At 43.9% G+C, this 16501-nt stretch overlaps 4 protein-coding genes across 4 annotated transcripts; 2 read left to right on the forward strand and 2 right to left on the reverse strand.

Moving 5' to 3' along the window:
* Positions 1-1247: 1247 nt before the first annotated feature.
* LOC131888260 (oxidoreductase HTATIP2-like) lies at positions 1248-2465 on the reverse strand. The gene is made up of 2 exons (XM_059237070.1): positions 2055-2465; positions 1248-1986 (listed from the first exon to the last, which is right to left on the reverse strand). The coding sequence occupies exons 1-2, from the start codon at positions 2193-2195 to the stop codon at positions 1468-1470; spliced, it is 660 nt and encodes a 219-aa protein (XP_059093053.1). The 5' UTR covers positions 2196-2465; the 3' UTR covers positions 1248-1467.
* Positions 2466-3228: 763 nt separating this feature from the next.
* On the forward strand, positions 3229-5213 carry LOC131888257 (V-type proton ATPase subunit B). The gene has a single exon (XM_059237066.1). It carries the CDS (start codon positions 3377-3379, stop codon positions 4865-4867), a length of 1491 nt encoding a protein of 496 aa, XP_059093049.1. The 5' UTR covers positions 3229-3376; the 3' UTR covers positions 4868-5213.
* On the reverse strand, positions 5117-6027 carry LOC131888259 (protein canopy 4-like). The gene has a single exon (XM_059237068.1). The coding sequence runs from the start codon at positions 5990-5992 to the stop codon at positions 5237-5239; it is 756 nt and encodes a 251-aa protein (XP_059093051.1). The 5' UTR covers positions 5993-6027; the 3' UTR covers positions 5117-5236.
* Positions 6028-13180: 7153 nt separating this feature from the next.
* Positions 13181-16264, forward strand: LOC131888255 (mucin-5AC-like). Its single transcript, XM_059237065.1, has 2 exons — positions 13181-13939; positions 14025-16264. Exons 1-2 carry the CDS (start codon positions 13321-13323, stop codon positions 15821-15823), a joined length of 2418 nt encoding a protein of 805 aa, XP_059093048.1. The 5' UTR covers positions 13181-13320; the 3' UTR covers positions 15824-16264.
* The last annotated feature ends 237 nt before the right edge of the window (positions 16265-16501 follow it).

The following is a 16501-nucleotide window of genomic DNA, read 5'->3' on the forward strand; positions in this document are numbered from 1 at the left end:
TTTCTCAACACATTTTGGCTGAAATTTATAATCTAATCTAAAAAACAAACTTCCTTTTGAACCCATACAAATGAAGGTGAAGGATACTCACAGACGCCTTACGCTGCACGAAGTATGTTTTACATTCCCCATTTCAGAGGGCACTTAGTCACTCTGCCACTAGCAAATAAATGGCCAGTTAGGCAGATTCCTTTTTATTGAATCATAATGTGTTTGTGTTGTTTTTGGCTAATTCTAATAAAATGTTATGTATGTTTAGTGACCTGGGTCACATAATGTCTGGAAAAGAAATTGCGTTCAAGGCAAGGCACTAGTAGTTTATTTAGTAATCTACCGTGCCTCTTCCCGTTTTCTTTGAGATGTGTGACGTCGCAATTAAGGGCCCTTATAAAGACCTGCATTTTTGCTCTTTTCCGTCAGCTAGCAAAGAAACACTGCTGCAACGTTGAAACCAATCTTACTTCTGGTAACTCACTAGCTTCATAAGGTGAACAAATTTTGCTTCAGCCAGCTAAAGTCACGAGTGCCCTAATGTTCTTTACACATCTTTTCACAAAAATGTGAAGGCCTTTGCCCTTTTTCTCCAAAGATGGACATTCTGTTTCTTACTAATAATGCATAGATCATAAAACATGAAACATATTTCAGTTTTAGCCATCCAGTTGTACCCTGCATATCTGTCTTCATTGACATGCCTCCACTGTTGCCCATCCCTCATCTTGCATCACCTTGCTCAGGGTTGGGTTGAGGTGGTTTCAAAAGAGCGGGCCAGAAGTGATATATTAAAGGAAGGCCCAAATTTTCAAGGGATCCGTTTGTCTGTCTGACAGTGTTTACCCCAAGGAACGTAATTGAATTGTTCAATCAAAGCTGCAAATGGTAACCCATGAAACGGGCAAAAGTGGAAATGTCCTCAAGAGCCTAAGGCTTACGAGAGTCGACCGATGCTCTGTCTTAATGTTAGAGTTGATGTGGATCCTGAGCTTGGCTTTTGAGACTGATCTGAGGAGATTTTCCTGCTCAACAGGACCGAAAGTAAGGTCACTCTCATGAACTATACTGTCCCTCAATTAAAATCTAGATGTTCTGCTCCAATCCAAGGGCCATTCACTCTGCCTGGAGGTCAAACCTTGCCCGGCTGGCGTTGGAGAAATCGGTTTGTTTTCATTACTGAGTTGCCACACATTTCAGCCTCCCTGGACCCCTAGTGTCTCTAGGTTTTGCTCAATTACTCAGATTCAGATTACTCAATATTGCGTTCTTTGCATTCCAATTTTGAGCCCAAACCTTACTGGACAATTTTGGCTCGGCGGCGAGAACACCAATTGTGGTAGCATAAAACCAAAAGTAATCCATGCCAAAAATACACATCTATGACAAATATATGGAACACTTTTTCTGAGGCCATCCATATTCTGAAAGATCACCAATCCATAAATGCTTTCTATTCAAGAAATCATCCATCCATCACGATGACACGTTGGCCCTTTTGGTAATGTCTGCTTGTTCGAGGATCTCACATTTTTGGTCAATAACTTGAAGGCTGTTGGCGACAATGATTTGGGCTAAGACTGGCGTGGGGATCGAGAATCGGTGGGATCGATCCACCACCGAGGAGATGCTTCGAGCGATTCGGTCGCCCCATCGGAATTCGGCTCGATCGCAAATGAGAACACCCGGTCGGTAAATAGACACCCGGTGGAAATCCATACCTTGGAGGGCTTCATCCACTTGGCCTTTGATTTTCATATACAGGAACATGGAACTGGCTTTAGCTCCCTGTGAGGAGATCACATGAAAATCTCGACATCCGCCCGCCAAAGCCTTCTGGGCCGAGTTCAACACGTAATCACGATCCACTTTGATAAACCCCTCTTTGCCCGCCTTTTCCCGGGTGGTCCCCAAGCAACAGAAACCGATGTCCGCCTCTTGAAAGGCCTCGCTGTGGCTGTCGATGTCGTCAAAGTTAATGACCCTTTGCTCCACCTGAAAATAAGGAACGAAAAGAATATGGCTCCTCGGGTCCGGGACTTGTTTTCAAAGGGCTTGTCTACCTTGCTGGCATCACTCAAGTCCAGGTTCCTTCGACCGATGAGGATGATTTTGGCGAAGAGAGGCGAGAGCTGGAGTTGTTTGAGGACCTCTTGGCCGGTCTCACCCGAGGCTCCCACCAAAAGTGCATTCTTCAACGACATTGCAACACTTGAAACTAGTTGTAATTTGCAATCTGAAGAACAATGGTTTCGTTAACCGATTGGTCGTAGTCGAGAGGCTTTCTCGTCAGTCTTCACTATCAATTAGTATCGGTGTTATTTACATATGTATAACTGAGATGGTTTCGATGGATTAAAATTGAAGACTGCCCTCGAACTTGGCATCATTTTTCTTCAGGCAGGTAGGCAGGATCTTCAGGAAAGCTCATTGAGTCCACATGCCTTTTGAATCTGGAGTTAGCACCCATCAAAAAATAGCCTACATGAAAATTGATCCCCATAGTCATCAGGTAAGTTAGTTGAATGTTGCATACCTCAAAACAAAGATTGACTTGAATTTCGTCAATTCAAATCTTGGGTCATTTTCATTTGAATATACCGCGTCGACACGGGGAATTGGCCTTTCATCGTCGACGTCATACACACAGATCTCCCTAACGAATGCAAAATCTGAGTTTTAATTTAGATATACTACCATAGGAAAATGCTAACATCTTGATTTGAAGCCTAACTCATTTCCATCATGTGTGCTCCCTCGTGGGCATGTATGTGAATGAAATCATTGCCCTTTAAATTGGTCCTGGTACCTTTTGCATCCCTGACACAGAATCCTCCTCCTTTCCTTGCAATGTGTGTACTATCGGCACTAGTGCACTCAGCACTCTAGGCGTTGGCCATTTTAGAACTTTGAATGCCAGATTTATCAAATTTGGCATCCTTTACCGAGCGAAATCCTAGTCAACACTTGGAGGCGGAAAAACACTTCATTAGTGGAAAGTAATTCTAACAACTAGGTCCACCGTCTCAAGTGACAAATCTGTAGCTTGTGTTCCAAAAACGTTGGTCACGAATTTCAAAATTTTTTGTTATGACGAATCCCCAAGCACTGAAAATCACCCCAAATCTGGTCTTTTTTACTTCGAAATCTGACCGCAAACTTCTCGACAATCTGGCCAGCCTGAAGCGACCGAGCGTGTGAGTGAGTACTGAGTATTAGCAAGCAAGTGTTGTCATGTGACATCTCTGAGATCGTAGTAGCACAGCAGATCAGAACGAGGGAGGAACAGAGACAGACAGACCAACCATAGTTCCGTCGAAAAAGCCCGAGTCACTCAGATCTCATCCATTTCTCGCAGGATCTGACCGTCCGGATTGTCGCCCAGATGTCGCCCCATCCCACTGTGGAAATCCGCCAGGGCATGGTGGACCAGTTCATGGCCATCACCCGCGATTACGTCGCCCAGCCTCGCCTCACCTATCGGACCGTTTCCGGCGTCAATGGACCCTTGGTTATCTTAGACAATGTCAAGTTCCCCAAGTTTGCCGAGATTGTCAACCTCAAGCTACCTGATGGCTCGTATCGCGCCGGTCAGGTCCTCGAGGTCACGGGCTCCAAGGCCGTGGTCCAGGTCTTTGAAGGCACGTCGGGCATCGACGCCAAGAAGACCACTTGCGAGTTCACCGGAGACATTTTGCGCACGCCCGTCAGCGAGGACATGTTGGGGCGGGTGTTTAACGGCTCGGGCAAGCCCATTGACAAAGGACCCGCCGTGATGGCCGAGGACTACTTGGATATCCAGGGACAGCCCATCAATCCCTACTCCCGGATTTACCCGGAAGAGATGGTCCAGACGGGCATTTCCGCCATCGACGTCATGAATTCGATCGCTCGCGGTCAGAAGATCCCGATTTTCTCGGCCAATGGATTGCCGCACAACGAGATTGCGGCACAGATCTGTCGACAGGGCTCGTTGGTGCGATTGCCCGGCAAGTCCGTGTTGGACGACCATCAGGACAACTTCGGGATCGTGTTCGCGGCCATGGGCGCCAACATGGAGACGGCGCGGTTCTTCAAACAGGATTTCGAGGAGAACGGCAGCATGGAGTCCACGTGTCTCTTCTTGAACTTGGCCAACGACCCCACCATCGAACGTATCATCACCCCGCGTTTGGCTCTCACCACGGCCGAGTTCTTGGCCTATCAATGTGAGAAGCACATGTTGGTCATCCTCACGGATATGTCCTCGTATGCCGAGGCCCTGCGAGAGGTGTCGGCCGCTCGCGAGGAGGTGCCCGGTCGTCGAGGTTTCCCTGGTTACATGTACACGGATCTGGCCACCATCTACGAGCGGGCCGGTCGTGTGGAGGGTCGAAACGGGTCCATCACTCAAATCCCGATCTTGACCATGCCCAACGATGACATTACCCATCCCATCCCCGATCTGACGGGCTACATCACCGAGGGACAGATCTACGTAGACCGACAATTGCACAACCGACAGATCTATCCGCCTATCAACGTGCTGCCCTCTTTGAGCCGTTTGATGAAGTCCGCCATCGGCGAGGGCATGACCCGCAAAGACCACTCGGACGTGTCGAATCAATTGTACGCTTGTTATGCCATTGGTAAGGACGTGCAAGCCATGAAGGCCGTGGTGGGCGAGGAGGCCCTCACTCCCGACGATCTGCTCTACTTGGAGTTCTTGTCCAAGTTCGAGAAGAACTTTATCGCCCAGGGAAGCTACGAGAACCGCACCGTGTTCGAGTCCCTGGACATTGGATGGCAATTGCTCCGCATCTTCCCTAAGGAGATGCTCAAGCGCATCCCTGCTAGTACTTTGGCCGAATTCTACCCGCGAGACGCTCGACACTAAAGAGCATGTCGCGTTCATTGAAGAACGGTAGCGTTTTCAAGATCTTCTCTTTCTTTCTCTCCTGTCTAACCCTCTTCCCTCATTGTAAGAAATACCATCATTCCCGTGCTGATTTCGTATTGTCGAGCAAGCGACGATAATGTTTCATGCTTTTACTCGTTGTTCCGCCGTGGTCGCGTTAATTCATGGTCAGAGAAGACACGAATTTGAAGAAATGAAGAGAAGTCAATTCGTGCCTCTTCTTCAACCGAGTTTTGTATGACATTTATTTTTTATTTTTATTTACCACCTTTTTCCCTAGTTGCAATCATGCGTAATTATTGATCATTAAACGGAAAGAACAATGCCGGGAGTTTGAAATTATTTCATCTACAATTCCGTCTTCTGCTCTTTCTTCCTTTTCTTCTTTTGACGGCTAGCCTTCGATTCATCTTTCACTTGAGCGGGAAGGATATCCAAGCACGATCTATCCTTGGCCTTTAAGACTCTTTGCCGACACAGGTAGTCTTCCAAGGACTCGGATTCCTGTTTCTTGAAGTACCAAGTCTCGATTTTATCCTCGTGATCCTCGATCAGAACCTCGCACTGGGTCCTTAAGTACGACACTTCGGCCGAAGGCTTGTGCCAAAGCTCCTGCGGGATGCCAATGTCCACTTTCACCCCTTTCTCGACCAAGCCTTCCAAGGTGCGGAATGTCTCACTTGTGCCGCGAGCAAATCGTGTCCAATCTTGACGCTCTTTATGCACACTGTACGTCAGTAATCGCTCGCAAACCGCTTCCATCGTCTCTAGGAGTCGCAATTCGGATTGAGTGTACTTGGTCTTCGTCCGAGATTTCTCGACGCTATATCCGGTTTCGAGCACTTCGTGTTTATGGGCAGATTCGGCCAAAAGAGCCGTGATTTCCATACTGACGATCTTGCACACTTCGCACTCATCCGCATATTTAACCCCATAGTTCTCTTCGTCAAATTGATCTGAGGAGCAGGATGATAGAGCACAAGTGACTACCAAGAGGATGGACCACGTCAGAGTACGATAGGGCATCATGTTTTTAAACCAAAGAAGCTTTGGTCGTGGCATCAATGGGGATTGGGCATGATGGATCGTAGATGTGTTTTTCATTTGAAGTGGAAGTCGCAAGGCAGATGTAAACAAAAGGAAAGATTAGCTCAGTGTGGCCAACATAAGGTTCAAGCGAAGAGGTAATACTTATGTGTAGAAGTAAGAGTTGAAACCATAAAATTGTCATTTTGTGTATTTAAGAAAAGGTGGTAATCTGCATTTCAATTCAAGACAGATGTAACTGGCAATGATGTTGTAAAAGGTCCGAACCAAAAAGTTAGAAGTACAGTAATATGTTTTCACAAATGCTTCCACAAGCAAGCATCTAGAAAAGTCAGTAAACCTGTGCCGTATACCATTCACAAATTTTGGCAAACTTGCCTACCAATGCCAGCGATGCAAAATTGGCGTTTCAAACTGAGTTTAACGAAGCTGACCTTTCCTCATGATAGAGAGTAGGTTAAGTGAAAGAAATGCAGGGAAAAATGAGGTCCGTCACCCTGATTTTGGGCATTTTAGGGATGGAGAACTAAGACAAACATCACAGTCAACTCGCACCATCCGCCAATTGAATTTTCAGTTATCTAGTAATTTTGAGTGGCCTGTGTTACAAAACCCAACAAAATGAACAGGTGAACGCACGATCAAATTGGCTCCATATTTGCTTAGACAAGCATATGAATAGAAAAATGTCTAAATCATATGCATGAACAATGCATTTTTATTGAGATTGTTTTTGATTTTACTCCAATTAATAACGTCAGTTATTCAAGACCGTGTTCACTTGACAAGCCCTTTTGTAGTGCTCTATCCACTTGCTCAATCTTCAGTTGCCTTCCTGGAGTAGGGTCCTAGCATAGATAACTTCATATATAGATCGATCAAGGGCGCTGCGATTGCTTTTTTTCGTCTCAGCTGTCGCTGGTGGAAAAAATGTTTCATTCGTAGTCAAGCTACTTAGGACAACTATGGTGCAAATTTGAATCGTTGACGGCTCGTCCAAATTCAGAGTAGAAACCCCTAATAAGACTCCTTGTCAAGCAATTGCTCTCGTCCAGCACGCTTCATAAAACGGGCTTGAGTAAGTTGTCTGACCACATTTTTAAGAACGAAATTTTGAAGAGGTTAAAATGGGGCTCAAGTTAAAGTTTTCATCCATGTGGTGGAAACACTTAATTGAAACGCAAGGAACAAGCCTGGGTTCAGGCTGACCTCCAGAGGTGTCGGAATTACCTTGTTTACGTATAGGCGCAATCATGTCGCCCACATTCAAGCACATTGTTGGGAGATTAAAACGAAATTCCAAATGCCTCATCATTGCGTTGCAATTTCGGATACATTTTGTTACACTTTCGAGATTTTCGAGATGCGATGCTAAACAAGGGCAATCAATAGAGTACATGATTTGCTCTACTAATGTCCAAATCTTTTTTTGACATGTTACGTGTATTATGCCCTAAAAAGCATGTTTTTTTATTATTCTACCACTCTTTCTACCTGTATATTTGTAAGATTCAAAAGGAATTAAGATTAAAGAGGAATAACAAACGTTTCATGATAATAATTCAACTTGCCTGAAGCGAGATTTACCGAAATATTTTGTGCCATTTCCACCAGCGTCAGCTGACCTGAAAACATGCTCATGCGGTACAGCTCCTGTTGAACTTAAGCATTCTAGTTATGGTTTTCTATGGGTCCTAGTCTAAAATGTACACATAACTTTCAGCTCAATCTTATCAGGAGGATAAGGAGGACGAGGGGGAGCAAATTTTGGAGAGGGAGATTTAAACCCAGAACCACAGAAAGGGGAGGTAGGGAAATGGGCAAAACGATTGCATTAGCGAGCTTTGAGCGGTCAGATGGGGCAGATACCTAGAATTAGGGTGGCCCTACATGAGCCATTCCCCAACTACAGCGACATATTTCGACTGATTATTTTAATAGAATAGAGTTTTGGCTAAAATGCCGAAAAAACAGTGTTGCCTTCAACTGGGCTCAGAGAAAAGGGTCGTTTTTTGCAAGCAAAGACTACTTACTTACTTTGGGGACAAATGACATTCCCTGAGTGTGGAATTTGATTTCAAATGTGGTAAGAACTTGGTCAGGATGTTCCTAAACAATTTTTTCCGACAATTTTAACAATGAGCATTGATGGGGCAGATAGGGTAGATCCCTACAATTAGGATGGTCCTACATGAGCCATTCCTCCCCTTCAGCTACACATTTTGACTGATTATGTTAATAGTATTATGTATAAGTATTTGAAAAAAAAACTCTCTATGATGAAGAAAAACTGGAACTCAATAAATATGTAATGATGCCGACCCTTGTAAAACCAGACTTGCAATTTTTTGTCATACAAATAGCAATCAGGCTGAGGGATCACTGCTGACTTATAGGGGACCTGGTATGTTCAAGCTCATGGGACTTCATTTCTTCACTTCATTTCCTTCAGTTTTTGAAGGAGTTGCTTGTTGATGGGATGTACTTGATAATCCTAGTAATATAAGCTTGCTAGGGTATCGTATTGGTGGAGCATTTGCTTTCCAATTTGCGATCTTTATACTAATTTAGTATATTTTTGCACCTTTTTGCCAACTCATACCAATCCTGAGACTATTTATCAAATTCATAAGTATAGCATTTGAATTTTTCATCTATGATATAGAAATTATTATTTCAGAGTCCTAAAACTTGCTCCGGGCTCCTTAATTTTGTTTGTTCCATCAAGTGTAGGCAGTGTGCCAACACCCAGAAAAATTATATCGTTCACTTACTGTTCAAAACTCAAAACTCTTGTCTTCTTGCAAATTTCAGGCTAATTGTTCATACTGATTTTAATGCATTCCTTTTTTGGGTTTTGGTTTTCACAAACTTTATAAAGATCTTGGAAAAATGTAATTTTATGTTAAAATGTTCTTTTAAAATGAAAGGTTATAGTAGAATTATCAATCATGATTTGTGTCAGAAAATCTTCCACCATCTTAAAGTTAAACCAAGAACACTAGAGCAAGGAAGCGTCACTTTTTTGTGATCACCAAACCATTCCCGCCAACATAGGCCTAAACTAATGATGCTGAATTTTTCTAATGTCTATTATTAGCATATATATTGTTCAAAGGCTGTGACAAATATCGTTTAAATATACTTAAAATGACTTCTATCATGTCTTTAAGTACAATTACTGTAAAATAATAATAAAGTATTCTTGGTAAAGGAAGATTTTGCTCTCAACATAATCAGTCAATATGTTTTTGCCAATAGTACTGTTTGAGGAAAATTGTTTCAGGAACACCTTGACCAACTATCAAGTAATTTGGTGCACTTGTTATGAATCCATGGTTCTCAATTTAGGAATGGTCCCCAAATCAAAAGTGGGCATATTTTAGCTCTGAACTACATATTGCTCTGTAAACTCATTTGAATGTTTTGAAAGCATGGAAGGATACATCTCAACAAATATGACACCTTTTTTAACTGACTATTTTGGATCCTCTTGCCAAAAACCGTTTTTAGAGTCTAAAACTCAAATCTAGTGGGCTGGACTTTGGTCCTACTCTGTGCGCCTTAAACAAAGCCTGCCTTTTATGTACAATTCCTAATCAGTAGAAATTTAAACTCTATTCAAAAGCAACCCATCTATTTTTCACCATTGCCTGATGTTTTTTTGTCAAATTTGTGGATTGAAACAAGATTATCAATTGTCCATTATTTGATATACTGATATATTAATATTTATGTACATGTACTTTTTTGCCTATTTCATGCATTTCTTTTCTTAATTGTCAGTGTAAGTTCCTCCTGAATTGATTCTTGTTCATTTTCTTTCTAAAAATGTTTTGGAGCAAGTTTTGCCGAATATTTTATTTTTTTTAAAGGTCAATTTGCTTGTTGTTTACTTACTTGACGTTCACAGTTATTTCATTTATTCGTTGGACTTTTAAAAATTGATTCAGAAACATGTGATATTTGAACAGAGTTGTATATCAAAGAGATCATTATTTACTAAAAATACACTTAAATGTACTATGTAGCATGGGAAATCCTGTTTTATCTATACTAAAGTTACTGTCTTAATTCAACGCTATGGCCTAAGTTGGCAGACAAAGCAAAGCCGTGACGTTTTGTCTCTTTAGTTCCTGGTTAAACCCTTTTTTCTACTAAATCTACGTTCAGATCATAGAAAGCCATAACTAGAATGCTTAAGCTCAACAGGAGCTGTACAGCATGAGCATGTTTTCAGGTCAGCTGACGCTGGTGGAAAATGGACATAGATATTTCGTGAAATCTCGCTTCAGGCAAGTTGAATTATCCTCATGAAATGTTTGTTATTCCTCTTTAATCTTAATTTCTTTTGAATCAGACAAATATACAGGTAGAAAGAGCGGTAGAATAATAAAAAAACATGCTTTTTGGGGCATAATACACGTAACATGTCAAAAAAAGATTCTGACATTAGTAAAGTAAATCACGTACTCTATTGATTGCCCTGGTTTAGCAACGCATCTCGAAAATCTCGAAAGTGTAACAAAATGTATCCAAAATTGCAACGCAATGATGAGGCACTTGGAATTTGCTTTCAATCTCCCAACAATGTGCTTGAGTGTGGGCGACATGGTTGCGCCTTTACGTAATAAAGGTAATTCCGACACCTGTCGATGTCAGACTGAACCCAGACTTGTTCCTTGGGTTTCAGTTAAGTGTTTCCACCACATGGATGAAAACTTTAACTTGAACCCCATGTTAACCTCTTCAAATTTTCGTTCTAAAAAATGTGGTCAGACAACTTACTCAAACCCATTTCATGAAGCTTGCTAGAAGAGAGTAATTGCTTGAGAAGGAGTCGTATTAGGGGTTTCTACTCTGAATTTGGATGAGCCATCAACGATTCAAATTTGTACCATAGTTTTCCTAAGTAGCTTCACTATGAATGAAACATTTTGCCCACCAGTGACAGCTGAGACGAAAACATGCGATGGCAGCGCCCATGATCGATCTATATATGAAGTTATCTATGGTTCATATAAATTTATCTTGTTCTCTTGGCATGGCTCTTGACAGGTCCAACGTTGGAAAAAATCCTCACAAAACGCAGGGCGGTAGTAATGAAGTTACTAGTAACGAAATTACGACCTGTAATCCCATTACAGTTTAAAATGATGTAATTGTAGCGGCCCCCAAAACTCAAAAGTTACTCGTTATTCGCACCTTTTTCCACGCTCCAGAGTGGCTCTTAATTTTTTGTATTCCCCTAGGCAACTCAGGAAATTTGAAGCTTTCAAGCAATCTCGTACCAGAAGTTTCCTTTTCCTATGTTTTCCTATATCCTAAAGATAGCTCCTAGATAGATAGATAGATCCTAAAGCGCATAGCTGAAAATTGTGGTTGTTTTTAACAACGTTACATGTGTTTCTGGTTTCAGATGTTTTTTCTTTATACCATCGCCGCAAGTCCTTCCCGGTCAAGGACTTGTTGCTAACACCTTATTATCCTTGGTCCAACCTCCCTTCGGAGTATTGGCGGTCACGCACCTTTGTTCGGGTCCCGGCCAAATGCCATGAACGACGGGAGCTGAGAAAAGATCTGTTCTATCTGGCCCATCCTCTTCTCTACAATAACCAAGAATTTCATCAATTACCCTTACCTAACTGTGTCTGAACTGTCTGCTCTCACCCTCTTCACTTTTTCCATGTGCATTGAAACAATTCTAGTCCAATTCAATTTGATATTACTCTATTGTTAACTGTTCTATTGCTTTCACCATTTTTTGACATTTTTCTTTTATACACTTTACAGTCTGTATAATGTTCATACACCATCTTTCTTTTATATTTTTACGCCATGACATGATTCAGAGTGGCAATAACGATACTATTATTATTGATTGCATCTCCTCGTTCAAACCTCGTTGAACTAAAGACCTGACTCAGAGCGAAGTCTTTCTTTGACTTGAGTATCTTGCACGAAATTTCTCAGTTCTCCCCGTGTCCATCCATGGCTTTAGGCACAGGGTGCTATAAGGGAAGTTTTATAAACTCAAGAATTTGTAATACTGTTTTTCCATGGTGCCTTTGAGTCTCATGGTTGCAAATGTTCAACAGTCATTAGTTGAGTCCAGGGAAAGATCTTATGTTAGATGAGAAATATTCAAGTAATATGTACTCCAGAAGAAGGCAATGAATTTAATAATGATACTTGGGAAGTATTTTAAAAACTGCTACATATTGTGAAATTACTCAAAATATTTAATCAAATGCGGTCAAAGATTATCACTTTTTGTTCTAACGAATTACTCTTTTGGCAACTGTAATCCGTTCCTTATTTTGGGGAACGACTAAACCAAAACCCTGTCAAAACGTCACTCTTCACAGCCTTTTTGCCCGTTCAGTTGCCATTGACCTACAAATTTTGCTGACAATAATCCTCAATATCTGTCGTCAGTCTGGCAATTACTTCTTATCAAATTAAGTGGCCCATCGAAATCAACTGGATGAAATGCATTCTGTCCGTCTGATAATTATTTCATATCAATATGAATGACCTGCAAAAATCCAAATGAATGACCTGCAAAAATCCACTGCATAAAACCATTCAAAGTTTGAATTGAGTGACGCCAAGTTCGTGATGTCCGACTAGACCGTCCATGCATGGCTGGAGCTGGCTCAGCTGGCGCGATCTGCCTCCCCCTAACTTTGAAGTCAACGTTATCCTCTTAAGGAAGCCGATGCAGACAGAGAAAGGGGGAGAGAGAGACAGAAGGAGTCGGAGTGACTTGAAATGGCGTTATCATGACCTAATGACGTACAGAGAGCTTGATAATCTAGGCTTGGACGCTGAAAAAGAAATCAGGCTAGCCAGACCAACCATGTAAATGCCAAGTATTTGAACCAAACAAACCCTACTTTACAGAATCATTCAAGATCATTGTCCAACTCCAAAATTGTCCTTGCCTGTCTAAAAAGGACTTGAGCCATCCCCAACGACAAACATGTCTGTCTTGGCCAACCTGCATTGCTTGGCCAACCTGAGAAAGGAAAAGTCAAAACTCCGCTTGACAGCCGCTTCCATCGGCTTGGCTGTAGTTCAGCCAGGCCCTCCGTGCATTTTCAGCTCTGCCTTTCAGCCGAGCTTGAACAAAGTAGTCCTTGTTATGCTGTCTCCGTACTTGGCCATGGGCTGGCTGGCTGGAGGCTGGCTGGATTGAGGCTGGGGCAGGGCAGACAAGCGTTCAAGTCCTTCCTTCTGATCGGCTGTGTCAGTCCCGTCAGTCCCGTCAGTCCCGTCAAACAAAAGTCAACTTTGGGGTTTGTTATTGTGTCCTCTCGAGGCTTGAATCCCGCGGTCGAATCGCTGCCTGGACCTGCCTGGACCTCTCTGGACCTCTGCGGATGCCCATGGAGCGTCTCATCATCCAAAATGAGGCCCATAAGGCCGAACTGGGCCAGAGTCTGGTCCAATCCCGCGCCTCGGGCTTGCATTCCGACGTGATCTTGCATTGCGGGTCCGGACGCACTCATACTTGTCACCGATTGGTCCTGGCCTCCATGTCGGATTGGTTGCGAGACCTGCTGGCCCTCACCGATCCCGAATCCGAGGTCCACATCAGCCTGCCCGAGATGGAACCCGCGGTTTTGGAGATCGTGGCCCAATTCACTTACGAGGGTACGGTGAAAATCCCCAAAACTTTGGTGGAGAAAGTCTGCGAAGCGGCCCATCGACTGAAAATCAAGTTTCTCAAAGATTCCTTTGTTAAGATCAATCAAAAGGACTTTCAGGCTATTAAAGATGGGCGGAAAACGCTCAAACCTCTGAGCTCACCGCCGCTCAATACCAGTCCCGCCGCATCGCCCGTGAAACTCGCCAAGCCCGTTACCAAAATGGTGAAATCGCCACCCAAAGGGTTGAACCTACCGACAAAAGGGACGGACAAGAATAATTCCGCCGGTTCGGATACGGATTCGGCCGAATCCGACGAAGAGAACAATAGCAATCCCACCAAACCTCCAGGTAGGATCGGTATTTTTATTTTCGATGGAGTCGGTGTTTTTGTAAGGTGCGATAATCGGATGATTATATTTGATCCTCTGTCTAGGTATTGAGAGCACTAACGAGCTGGGCACTTCACCCAAAGCCGCCAAGATCGCCAATAATAATCGACGCCGAATCAAGACTCAAGCGGGCAAAGACGTGAAGTCGCCCACGGGCAAGCCTCCAACCGCCGCTCAGCCTCCGCCTAATATCATGTTCACCCTGACCAAGCAGCTTGAAGACGACAAGACCAACGCCATTTCCGAGGCCGGCCATCTCTTGGTTCATTTTCAAAAGGACAGTAATGCGGAGAACAAGAATCCCGTCAAGCTCAATCCGGCTTCACCCAACCTCCAAAAACGGGTCATTCTCACCACGACCGCTGGACCCACCCTCCCCAATCTTCCCCCTGGAGTCACTTTGCCCACCCGCCCCGCCATATCCCTGCCTACTGCGCCCGTGCCCTTGGCCAACGTGAAGAAAGTGGTCATTCCGCCCATGGTCCGTGGCAAACTAGGTAGCACGGCCGCTAAATTTGTGGTCACCACCTCCACCCCACAATCACCACCCTCAATCACCCGTGGGGTCTCCTCCATGGTCACGTTAGGAGGCAGTGGCGGAGGCAAGATGCCGATTCAAGTCCAGACGGTGCGACAACCGGACGGGCGAGAAATCCGGGTGATCTGTAAAACGCCCGGGACCACATTCTTGAAAACAACCATGGCTAATACATCGTCGTCCGTTCGGACTGTTCCTGGTTCAGGCCCTGCCTTGTCGAAAGATGTTCTAGCAAGAGCCATGCAAGCCATCACATCGACGGCGAGTGCCATGCCCGGTATGAAAGGGCTCAGTCCGAACGCTCCCGTGATTCGGATGGTCAGTCCATCAAAAGCCATGGGTCCCAAACCGACCCAAATTGCACTTCAGCCCAAGCCCTCGAGCACCTCGGCCAAGGTTGTCGCTAATAAAACCGTCACCAAAACCGTGCTTCCCACCCGGAATCCCACTCTCGGCGCTCCCGCCCCGATCTCCACCCAATCAAAAGCCGATCGCCTGAGTGTGAGTGCGCCCAAACCTGGCATTCCGGCCACTGTTCCAGATGACTTCTTGGAGGATCCCAACGAGGAGAAATCAAGTTCAGATTCCAAGGGCTCTATTAAGACAGGCTCGGATAAAAAAGGCGCCAATAAAAATAATAAGCGCGGGGCAACTAACACCCACCTCAAATCTAAGACAACTTCCAACACTGAGGCCGTCAAATCCAAAACATTATCGGCCAACAAAAGTAAAACCTCGCAAAAACCTGTGCCTGAGATCGATCCAAACGTGAGAAGTAGTGGCCGGGCCAGGAAGATCAATCCCAAGTACAAGAACGATGACGACGACGATGAAGAGGAATCCGAGTCCAACTCTTCCATACTAACTCCTCCACGCCCCTCCAACCCAAAGTCAATCCCGGGAGCGGTTAAAAAAGCCAATGTCTCCTCAGCTGTATCCGCGCCCAATGTCAAGAAGCGCAAACTGGAAACGACCGAGGAAGAGGCTGACGAGTCCAAGGGCGAGGCTGAAGATCCTGAGAATGGCCCATCGCCGCCCAAGCAGGCCCGATCTAGGCGGAGTGGAGCTCCTCCTCCGGAATCACCCGCTCCCGCCATCAAGAAAGAAAGCGGCTCTCCCAAATCAACAGCCACCACTACCAAATCAGCCAGTACAAATGCCAGTGGCAGAAATAAGCGATCTGCAACTGCCACGCCCACCCCCAAGCCTACCTCTGCACCCGCCACTCGCAGAGTTCCCTCAAGGAGTGCCAAGTCTGATTCGACTCTGCCGGAAAAGCGCGTTCGCAAACAAAGAATCTTGTAAAGAGAGAGGTGTTTTTTGGTTTCATCCGATATTCCTTTGAGTTTTACACGTTTTACAAGACTGGTCTCTGAACCTATTTACAAAACCGAAGTATCAAATGACACAACGATTTATGAAGTTCAAAATATTAGATAGTGTGTGTATATATATATATATATATATTGGGCCACTCATGGTCAAATGATCCCTCCTCTTCAACTCTTTCCCACCACTCTGTTTTGATCTGATACTATTGATAGTTATCACAAATTCTTTGCGTATCCAATTGCTATTCATGTAATTACTTTTGTTGCACAATTTTGTTTGGCCTCTTTTTTATTTGGTCCTCGTAACCTTGCTATAATGTAAATTCGGAATGAATATCTCTCGTTATCTGGTTATAAGAATGAAAATATTCTTGACAACTGACATTTAGCAAATAAAAAGATTTGTAAAAAAGCAGATGTTCGTTCTCTGAATTAAAATGCAAAATCAATCAAACGACTAAAATCCCATTTTTTCGCTGTTCTCTGTGACCGCTGAAATTTCAATCGTTCACCATGAGCAAGCAAACTAAAAGATAAACTTAAAGATAACCGCTTTGGGTCGGGTGTTGGAATCATTAAATCATCGAACTATGTCAATGGGCTTTCATAATGGTACTCATTTCGTTTCATCTACATGGTGGTTCGTGACAAA

This window comes from Tigriopus californicus, chromosome 10 (assembly GCF_007210705.1).
Source record: "Tigriopus californicus strain San Diego chromosome 10, Tcal_SD_v2.1, whole genome shotgun sequence".
Taxonomy (NCBI): Eukaryota; Metazoa; Arthropoda; class Copepoda; order Harpacticoida; family Harpacticidae; genus Tigriopus; species Tigriopus californicus.